Source organism: Conger conger, chromosome 16 (genome assembly GCF_963514075.1).
Source record: "Conger conger chromosome 16, fConCon1.1, whole genome shotgun sequence".
Taxonomy (NCBI): domain Eukaryota; kingdom Metazoa; phylum Chordata; class Actinopteri; order Anguilliformes; family Congridae; genus Conger; species Conger conger.
The window spans coordinates 14,663,297-14,675,013 of NC_083775.1; the positions used below are offsets into that span (position 1 = coordinate 14,663,297).

General features: G+C 41.9%; 1 protein-coding gene across 1 annotated transcript; it reads left to right on the forward strand.

The window, feature by feature from the left end:
• The first annotated feature begins 370 nt into the window (after positions 1 to 370).
• LOC133115289 (relaxin-3-like) lies at positions 371 to 2,690 on the forward strand. Its single transcript, XM_061225132.1, has 2 exons — positions 371 to 533; positions 2,395 to 2,690. The coding sequence occupies exons 1-2, from the start codon at positions 371 to 373 to the stop codon at positions 2,688 to 2,690; spliced, it is 459 nt and encodes a 152-aa protein (XP_061081116.1).
• The last annotated feature ends 9,027 nt before the right edge of the window (positions 2,691 to 11,717 follow it).

The following is an 11,717-nucleotide window of genomic DNA, read 5'->3' on the forward strand; positions in this document are numbered from 1 at the left end:
GGGGAATTGGCAAAGGCAAATGTCTTTCTAGATCAGATTACAGCACACCCTGACATCGCTACGCGCTGGGCCATTGTCAACAAATTACAGAACCTTTGCTTTCCACATTGTCCCTGTAAAGGTCCCTGTCTATCTCTCTTGGCTATCAGGGACTCTCGACCAGCTAGAGTGCGGGCATGTCATGCTTCTACCATGAAGCCCTGTATAAATATGACTCCTGGGTGGCGCAGAAAGAGTCACAACGCTCTCTCCGACGGCCACGAGTGAAGAGACGCACAGAAGCATTTGCTCCAAAAGAAGCCCGGAAGACCGCGACCGCCTCCTTGTGACCCAAACTTCTCCTCTGCTCGACCTCGGACCTCCTGCTGAGATGTGGAAGGCGGTGGTGCTGGCCTTGTGCTTGCTGGCGTCCGGCGTGCAGGCCCTGGAGGGGAACCCCACGTACGGAGTCAAGTTGTGCGGCCGCGAGTTCATCCGAGCGGTCATATTTACCTGCGGAGGGTCGCGGTGGAGACGGGCAGCGAGGAGTGCAGGTGAGTCTGCGTCTGTCTCCGTACCTTCGCCAGATATTCTCTCTGCCCATTTTTTGGTTTTTAAGGGGTCCTTTTTCATCTGATTCCGTCTGCCCATCTGCCTCTACTTTGGGTGGAATCTTTAAAATCCAACCCCCATACTCCAAAGTGCCTCTTGGGCTTTATTTTTAAAAAAATTTTTATTATTATTATTATTATTTATTTTTTTTGGTCACACTTTATAAGGAACAAATTGAACAAATTGTGTGAATATATCACAGACAAAACATCACTGGTTCACACCAGTCCATTTCACGCAATAAAAAAAACACAGTGACCAAAAAGGAATAGGCTGAAGCCAAAGGCTTATTACTGCCTATCCTAAGCAATCCATTAATTAAATGAACCCAGAAAATCAGTAAATAAATTACTCTAAATTGTAATCCTTAATTATTTTACATTTTAAGGCTTTTTTGAAACTCAACAGAGAGCTACACAATTTAAACTTGTCTCTAAGCCCATTTGACTCCCAAAACAGAAACACATCTATATTTTACATTGGTTCTCACTTTACATGGTTCAAAGATACACAACCCTCTTAAATTATATTTTCCTTCTCTTGATTTGAAAAATCCTTGAATACAAACTGGAAGGCTTTTTCTCCTAGCTCAAAAAAGTATTTCCAATGTTTTTAAATACGCAATGTCAAAATATTTTAAGGTGTGGGACCTTCAATGAATAATGGATTTGTCGGTTCACAGTAACAAGCTTTATTTTTTATTCTAATAGCTGTTTTCTGGAGTTTGAGTATAGGATCTATTTTTGTTTTATAAACATTCCCCCAATCTCAACACAGTATGAAATATATGGCATTGTTAGTGAACTATACAATATATGTAGACATTTCTTATTCAACAAATCCCTGGTTTTGTAAAGAATTGCAATAGATCGAATTGATATGTGGCTTCCAAAAAGGTTTATGATCTATTATCACTCCTAAGAATTTAGTTTCATATACTCTTTCAATTTCAACATTTTAATTCAGTTTTATTTCACTATTTACCCTGAAACCATCAAACAATACATTTTGTTTAATTTTCATTTAGTGATTATTTATTAGTATCAAGCCATTTTTTTAACATTATCAATTCCCTTTCTACTGTTTTCAAAAACTGTCATGTCATCTCCTGAACAAAATAAGTTTGTATCATCAGCAAAAAATTCAATGTATTGGATACTCTACAAATATCCTTTAGATAAAATATAAATAACGTAGGTCCCAATACTGAACCTTGTGGAACACCACAGGGTACTTTTCTAGAATGTGATTCAGTATTATTAATTATTAAATATTGCAACCTATCATTTAAATAACTTATTAACCAGCGCTGTGTGACACCTCTTATACCATAATGTTCCAATTTCTGCAGAAGGAATGATCGATTGTGTCAAATGCTTTACGGAAAATCAATAAATACACCTACAGTATTCTCTACACTACGGTTTCTTCTCTACTGATGTTGCTATGTTTTCTACAAGATCCATCACCGTAAAAGATGTTGATTGACTGCTCCTAAACCCATAATGATGGTCATTCAATAACTGAGAAACTTAGTTAGACTAACTTAGAAAAACTCCTTTTACGACACCCAGTTGAACTGGTACGGCCACCCATGCTGGGGGGGGTATCTACCGAGTGAGGTCTGTGCCTGACTTTCTAAATGTGGTGTGTTAAGCAACTGAGAGCATGTGTTTCAGAGGGTAGCACATTCTTGTCTGCACTCCCCCATAATGATAGTAATAATGATACCCGGGGCCGCTATGAGCCTGTAAGTCTCGCAATTCCTCTCTGCTAAATCCTCGTGCCCACCTTCCTCTCCAGGTGACCTTCCCCAGGACCCTTTCTCATCCCATGATGACGAGGCCTCCGAAGGCTGGAGCACAGAGTCGATCCCCGGACTTTCCTACCCACAGCTGCCCGAGATGGAGGCCCCGGGCTGGGACAGAGACGGGCACGAGGGGGCCTTGCTCAGCCGTTCGGCGCGTTCCCTCATCTCCGAGGAAGTGCTGGAGGCCCTGCGGACCTCAGACAGGAAAGGGCGTGATGTGGTGGTGGGCCTCTCTAACGCCTGCTGCAAGTGGGGCTGCAGCAAGAGTGAGATCAGCTCACTATGCTGAGAGCTCCCCTGAACTCTCACTTCCTTCCTGCCTGATCCTGCTGTCTGTGGGGATTGCTATGTGCTCTCTGAGCAGATGTAAATACTATCTTCTCCTGTCTTGCTCTTGCCTGTATGAAGAATTAAATTAGCATTTTGTAAGGAAGAAGATCTTATTGTTAGTTTCCTCCCCCCATGCTCTGGTCAGAAGGATGCTGATATCACAGTATGTTAATCGCTAATAAAATTTTCATAAAGCTGTCTTTTTTGGCATTTGTATGTGCTGTGTGTCTATAAATAAAAAATACAAGTTTGTCGAACTGATTGGAGGAGAGTATGTAGAGAGCAGAGAACTGATTGGAATGTTATATGACAGGATCCTAAATGTCCTCCTGTCATTTCTATGCTGATGGCTTGACTCTGCTGTGTGTGCCGTGCTGTGCGGTTCACCTATGAATTGGGATATTAACTGAAATCAGAAACACAGCCCTGCATTGTGGGTCGATTTATTCAAAAAGTCAAATCGTTAGGATCCACCAGTAGGGCCCATCTCTTGGAGTTGTTTGTGCATAAACATTATTATATTGTCGGAAAATGTAGCACTACAGGTAGAACCCCTCTTTTTTATTTCTCTTTTTAAATGATTCATTATGCCACTCAGTAGACAAAAAGGAGCATACAGAGAAATGGGATAAGCCATTATCTAAAAAATATACAGAAGTGATTCATACAGACATAAAATGCAAGAGCAAGAAAGAAAGTGAAAGAAAGAAAAGATGTTGTCATTAGTATCATGAAGTTACAAATATTTATTTATTCAAATTTTCAGCAATGAAATTATGAAATGCAATGAAATTACTTGAAAATGGGTGCAATACTGTCACAAGAAGAGGAATTACACTACTGTGCAAAAGTTTTAGGCAGGTATGAAAAAATTATGTAAAGCAAGAATGCTTTTAAAAATAGAAATGTTAATAATTTATTTTTATCAATTAACAAAATGTAACGTGAGTGAACAGAAGAAAAATATAAATCAAATCAATATTTGGTATGACCACCCTTTGCCTTCAAACCAGCATCAATTCTTCTAGGTACACTTGCACAAAGTCAGGGATTGTGTAGACACATTCAATTGATCTTCAATTTAATATGTAGGTTGAAACACAATCATTAACTGAAACAGAAACAGCTGTGTAGGAGGGTTAAAACTGGGTGAGGAACAGCCGAACTCTGCTTCAAAGGTGAGGTTGCTGAAGACAGTACACCATGGCAAGACTGAGCACAGCAACAAGACACAAGGTAGTTATACTGCATCAGCAAGGTCTCTCCCAGGCAGAAATTTCAAGGCAGACAAGGCAGGGGTCTGTCCAAGCTCTGTTGAAGAAGCACAAAGACACGGGGAACGTTGAGGACTGTAGACGCAGTGGTCAGCCAAGGAAACTTAGTGCAGCAGATGAAAGACAGATCATGCTTACTTCCCTTTGCAATCGGAAAGGGAAGAATTGGCAGAAACCAGTGGGACTCAGGTGCACCCATCTACTGTGCGGAGAAGTCTGGTCAGAAGTGGTCTTCATGGAAGAATTGCGGCCAAAAAGCCATACCTCCGAGAGCAGTACAGTCTGCAGGCAACAGTGAAGCATGGTGGAGGTTCCTTGCAAGTTTGGGGCTGCATTTCTGCAAATGGAGTTGGGGATTTGGTCAGAATTAATTGTCTCTTCAATGCTCAGGGGGTCATCCCTATGTTCCCACAGCCCTATGTTCCCACATTTCTAAGATTTAATTTTTTTTCAAAATTAAATGTTTATTATTGATCGTGTAAACTGAACTTTATATATTTAGATGTCAAAATAGTCCTCAAAGGACAGCACTTGCAGATGCCTGTTCCTGGCACATAAAAGGTTGAAAAGTACTGATGTAGAGCCCTTTCCAGTTTTAAGTGAACTGTATAAATAGTGTATTTTCTTTTTCTTATTTCGCTTGTTTGCTTGTTCATTAAAAACTTATAGATAATTGAACGTGTACTGTGTCTAAATTGCACAAACATACACTGGATTTCTTCAGGTCCCATGCAAGCAGCCTGCTGAGTGTGAAGTCAACTGAACATAGAGCTGTGGGAACATAGGGCTGTGGGAACATAGAGCTATGGGAACATAGACACGCTCCCCCTTGAAGAATTGACTATTAACATTTTTGAAAGCATTCTTATTTTACAGCATTTTTTCACACCTGCCTAAGACTTTTGCACAATACTGTCTGTCGAGCATTTATGTTTGCTTTACATTTTGGATGTAATGGTCCATTCATTTTTACTCCGTGATCAGGGCTAATTTTACACTAAAATTACATGACCTCAGACCTTAGTCAAAAGTGCTCTGCACAGAAGAACAAGAGCGTGAGCGTGATTGGACTGCAGAATGTAAGTAAAATTAACATAGACCAAAGCTGTGAAGTGACGTCACGCACAAGTATAAAATTGGTGAACAACGTTTCAGAGGCATATGAGAAGTTGTTGGTGCCGTTCGTCGGAGGTATGTTTAACATTTTTTACATATGTAAAGGTAACAAAGCCTTGAAAAGCTACCAGTTACAACAGATGAAAACGTTTTTTTTCTTGATTTTACATTTACATTTTTGTCACTTAGCTGACGCTTTTAATCCAAAGCGATTTACAAGTGCATTGTTTAAAAACATCAAAGCCATGAATAGCAAAACATGCATGAAGAGCTGTTCTAAACAAAAACACAACAGTCATCGTTTGTGCATTTGTTTCCATTTTTTTTACAAAAAATTAAGGTTTAGGGTTAGACAAGAGGGATGTTAAACTTGTGTATTGAGGTCACATAAACTATCTCGTAGCCTACAGTTAATTATGTAGCTAACCAAATCTGGAGTTATAAATGGGTCAAATTCCCTGATTAACTTATGAATTAACTTTTTAAAATTTGGTTTATTTATTTACCAGGGACAGTGTACATAAATGTGCTTTAGATAAAGTTGGCTAATGAGCTCATTTTTATCTGTAGTCCCTAACCTGCATGTCTTTGCACTTGTGTGGTCACAAACGTAGTGACTGGATTTGTGATGAGTGAGAGGTTGTTTCTTCATGCAAAATAGATTTGGGGTATAGAATTGAATTAAGCCGCTTTATTTTAGGGGTTTAGTGAAGTCGGGTCATTTTTTACCCTCAGGACATGGGGAGTATACAGAATGTTGAGACTACACAGGGGTTAAACTTAAGTTGAAGTCGATAACCCCAAATGTTCCCCAAGCACGTTCGTAATGAAGGTAGTAAATATGCAACTGCTTGACAAACATCTAACTAGCTGTTTGTCAAGCAGTTGCATTATGACATTCCGTACAGTTTGGGTAATATTGTACACCAGAAATGTCATTACACTCATCTTATCCCCTGAATTAGCCTTTTTTGGTGCATTTGGCTAATTATTAGGTTTGTGCAACTGTTTTGGCTGTCGTTTCGATGGGTCTGGGGGATTGCACTCGTTGGTATTGACTGGAACAGCAGCGCTCGAGATGCATGTAGGGGCAAGATAGTGATCTTCTTGTCTCCATATTGGATCCCCGTATTTCTTCTGAGAAGAGAATGCACCGGAGGTGTGAAAACGCAAGCTTTGGTGTGGTGATCCGCAACCTCCAGTTTATTGTTCTCATGTGTTTGCAAAAGGTTAACAAATAGTATGTATTTAATTTGTGTTGTTCATGTCTGTGTTGCTGTGCAGGTATCTCATCTCAAGAGTCAACAGACCTTCAACCTGTAACGTTGGTTAATTAGCAAAAGTTAATCTCTTTTGGTGAAAACAATGTCCGAAAGCGGGAATTCTGTGATTACATAGCAGCTTTTTGAATTTGGCCATGTGTACTGGTGCACAAAGGCCAATCGCTGGGTACATGGGTAGATCAAGAATACGTACAGTTTTACCATCTTTATCCAGCTAGAGACCAGCTTTGATCAGCCATATACTAGCTATGACCTACCAGAAGTGTTGAAAACAGCTTAGACCATCCTCACAGAGAGTGGTTACTATGTGGAATAGCTTGCCAGGACATGTAGTGGAGGCAGAAATGCTGGGGGGTTTTCAAGACCAGCCTTGATATGGTGCAAGATACTATTTCGCTTTTAGGCAAACTAAGCAGTAGGTACACTTGGTCACCATTATGTTATGTTATTTTATGTTAAACCAGCTTAGAATCCCAGCTGGTCTTAAGTACCCACCATAGCGTTTGGGTCACAGTCATATTTTTTGGCATTAACTTTGATTTGGGTCTGTTCTTCACTATTTTAGATAAGATTAGCAATCAAACATTTCACATGTGGTTAAAATGTAGATTCCCAACTTTTATTAAAGGGTATTTTATGCATTTCGCTTTCACCGTGGAGAAGTATGCATTTTTATACGCAGTGCGTATTTTAAAGGTCACCTTGTTTATGATCTTAGCTAGGGCTCCTCCGATCGATCGGCCACCGATATAAATATAAATATTTTCACTCCGAATGACTTGATCGATGGTTGCCAAATTAGCCGATAGCAAAATCCGATCTTTTACCAGCGAGCTGCGCCGTTTAAGTAGTTTGATAAGTTTGAAAGTGAAGTATCAGATAACATTGTTCTGAATAGTAGGCTACATAACTACGTGAACTCTCTCTCTCCATGGTAGCAACGCAAAATACCTGCAAACATCTTAATTAAGACCATGAATCTAAACAACAAAAACAACAGCACACATTAAAACAAATTATCATTATTTAAGTCCAAATTAACAAATCTGGACGTCACTAAAGAATCTGCATTCTCTAAAAACCTAAAGACAAAACACCAAAATGTCAGGATATTGTTTTATTTTCTGAAAGTACAAGTACTTCGCAGACGATCGCAAAGCCCGGCAGATACTATTGATGAGAAAATAAATAGATTGTCATCAAAGAATGCAGAGATGCTCAAATTCCCATATTCATGAATATGAATTTCCCCTATATGCTTAGTGAACAGTAGCCAAAGCGAAGCTCAAAGCCTTTTGAGTAAACTATGTAGGACTGGGTCTGGCATTCATTTTCATATGTGCAGCATTTACATAGCCTTGCACATTTATTATTTTTATTTGCACATTTCATTGAAAATCTGATTTGGATTTAGATTGGAGCTGTGGTTCAGATATTTTATTTTGTTGCACCTTAAGTAGGCATATGAGACTGCCATAAATATTTTCCTATAGAGAATGTATGAAATGTCCCGGTTTCTTTTTTCTTTTCTTTTTTTTACCATATCTATCAGGTCTAGAAGGCAAGATTGTTACTGTATTTTACTGCACTAGCCTCTTTGATTTCCTCTTGTTTTAATTAAAAGAGAGGTTACCAAATTCAAAATCTGTCACTTAGCATTTGTCTGATATACTGTATATTGAAGTATATATCTGATATGTACTGAATAATATTTGGACGGCCTATTCATGAGTTTAATGAGTATTTAGTAATGGGCAACTTTAATCAAACCCAACTCTATGCAAAGACAGTGTCATATCGGTACAATAATATGGGTAAGACCACTCAAAGACGAGACAGCCTGTACAGTTAGTAGCAAAGACTAAACTGATTATATTATTTCTTTCTTTTAAATCGGTATCGATCCGGCGGGAAATAATCGGTGATCGGCATTGGCCCCAAAAATCCAGATGGGAGCATCCCTAATCGTAGCTCACTCCCAGACCTTAGACAATGTTAGGATTAAAACCCTAGATGCTCACTAAAAGAGCGTCAACATACAAGTAACCTCTCCTCATATCTGCCGTCTCCCACCTGTTGTTATCCGTCTCGTTCCAGCAGATGGCGCTCCACCAGGTATCCAGGGTCTGCTCAGAGTTGCGTCTAACAGCCTTCTCTTATCTTGTTCCCGGGCACGGAATAACATTCAGAAAACTCCCCATCTTAATAATCTTGTGACATTAAGTTCAAAGCCATGGTAAATGACTGTGTCTCCCTCGGAATCGAGATTATTAATCTTAAAGGATTTTCCTGGTTAAGAAAAGTTCAAATAAAAAATAAATAAATGTTTTGGACATATTGATGAAAGAAACACCTGTCAGTCACATGTTCCAATACTTTTGCTCACCAAAACATTGGTGGTGGTCTGATACAAAAGGTGATATGTTCTAAGTTGTTTAACAAATCTAGATAACAAATACCAGGAAATAAAAGCTGAAATTCGGATCTGTCATCTCATGTACATCTTTTGACCTCAAACTCAATTGTCTTTGGCGTTTAGGAAAAACAAAGGAATTGACCTTGCTGTTCTAATACTTTTGGATGGGATTGTACCTGCACTAAGTAGGCAATTGAATACACCTGACTAATCCGAAACACCACTGAAACAATTTGTCCCAAACATTATGGTGCCCTGAAATATGGGGGGTTTGGGGGCCTCCTCTTCCTCTCTGTATTGTAGCTCCCTTACCTCCTTACTGGGTGTTTAATAATATTTAATAACTCCAACAATGCTTATTATTACAATGGGGCGACATGGCTCAGGCAGTTAGAGCAGTCGTCTGGCAGTCGGATGGTTACCGGTTCGATCCCCTGCCCGGGCTGTGTCGAAGTGTCCCTGAGCAAGACACCTAACCCCCCAAATGCTCCTGACGAGCTGGTCGGCGCCTTGCATGGCAGCCAATCGCCGTCGGTGTGTGAGTGTGTGTATGAATGGGTGAATGAGAAGCATCAATTGTACAGCGCTTTGGATAAAGGCGCTATATAAATGCCAACCATTTATTCTATACCTAACCTGGTCAGGTCAAATATATTACAGTATGAATACACTGGTTTTGGAATGCATGTTGTATTTTGCCTCTGAGGTGATGACAGTGGCTTTGATGTGTTCTCCCTCCACATGCTCATGTTCCTGCTCTGACCAGCCCCCAGCTGACCGGTATGATGGCCTGCTTGTTTGTGTTTCTTGCCCATTTCCATCAACAGGGTGAGCAAAGGGACCGCACTGTCCTCATGGCAAAATCATAGGAGTGTAGAGAGTCTTCCTCATTTCCCATAACCCACAATCCACAAGCCTGCTCTGGCCAGCTGTCCGTGTTGGCCGGGGCCTCTCTGTGTGGGGTTTGCATGTTCTCCCCGTGTCTGCGTGGGGTTCCTCCGGTTACTCCGGTTTCCTCCCACAGTCCGAAGACATGCAGGTTAGGCTGATTGGAGAGTCTAAATTGCCCGTGGGTATGAGTAGGTGAGTGAATGTGGGGGTGCCCTGTGATGGACTGGCAACCTGTCCAGGGTGTAATTCCTGCCTTTCGCCCAATGTATGCTGGGATAGGCTCCAGCCCCCCTGCGACCCTGTTCAGGATAAGCGGGTTAAGATAATGGATGGATGAATAATTGGGGTTGAGGTGGGACTCAAGACACATAGCGCTACCCACTGCACCATCCGTGCCGCCTACCCAAACTATAATTTAATAAATAATAAAAATGATGATCGTCATCATTGTTGTGACCTAATATTTGTTATCGTTACTGTGTATGTATCCTCTCTCTCCCTGTCTCTCATTCTTCCTCATCTTGTCTTTTCTCTCTAAGCTCTTGGAGTGACTGTGACGTGCCTGTGGGAAAGCTACTTCCCCGTTGGTGGTAACTTTTCGGGAGCGTGTCAGGTGGAGTTGGCCCCGCAGGGCTGTGGGGGCCAATCCCTGCAGCTCACTGCTGCCGGGGAGGCGGTCCGTGCGCATCGCTACGACAACGACTCCGCCCACTTCACTGTCTCTGCGCCTGCTGAGGGCCCTCTCCACCTGCGCTGTGAGCTCACCTGCACTGGCCTGGAGCCACTCCCCTACTGTGACATCACCCTGCAGGCAGGCTGTGAGTATGTGGTCATCTTGCTGGGATTCAGAGGGCAGGGGTTCATATATCAAATATAGAGCATATATTAAAGTCGGGCAATACCCTGCCTTAGAACACCCTGTGGGGCGACATTGGCTGAGGCGGTAAGAGTATAGTCGTCTGGCAGTCGGAGAGTTGCGGGTAGCATTGTTCTCAGAAGGCATCCATCTCTTATGGCACACAGTCTGCTACTCAGTTCATTACATTACAGGTGTTAAGGAGACACTCTTACCCTGAGGGATGTACAGTACTAAATTACTTCTGTTGTGGGGCTGCGGTGGCGCAACCGGCTAAGATGCAGCAGACTTGCGGTTGCAGTTCGCTGCACTTGCACACCGGGGCCCGGGGTTTGATTTCCAAAAGCCAAGTTTGGCCGGCTCACGTGGAGCGTCATTAATTGGCTCGCCGCTCCAGAGGGAGGGTCTTGGCAGGGTTAGCTGAACAATAAGCGCCTCGGACGCCGTGGAACCACGGACACGATTAGAGAGATGAGACGTCTTGAGAAGGCATGTCGCTCTTCCTCTGCCCAGCAGGGGGCGGGGTGTCGACGCTGTATCTAACACTAACTCAAATTGAATTAGAGGGGGGTACAATTGGCTACTGAATTGGGAGAAAAATTGAAAAATCTGAAAAATAAATGTATAAGAAAATAAAATATAAAATTACTTCTGTTGTGCTGTAGAGCCCTGGTGCAGCATAAGGTTGGCACTGTGGTCATCTCTCTCTCTCTCTCTCTCAGCTCCTCCTGGAAAACTGGATGTATGGAGTGACTGTGAGGAAGACTCTAATGGACAGTCAGAATGTGCCATTGCTTGGAAGGTAACCATACACATATGTCTGTTCATTGTCATCTGTTGCTGAAGACCCAATACAGCAACACAAAACTTGGTAGAATGACACATGTCTGTACACATTTTGACAGTATCCATCCGTCCATTATCTGAACCCACTTATCCTGAACAGGGTCGCAGGGGGCCTATCCCAGCATACATTGGGCGAAAGGCAGGAATACACCCTGGACAGGGCACACACACCATTCACTCACACACACACACAGGGAATTTAGACTCTCCAATCAGCCTAACCTGCATGTCTTTGGACTGTGGGAGGAAAACGGAGTACCCCGAGTAAACCCACACGAACACGAGGAGAACATGCAAACCCCAC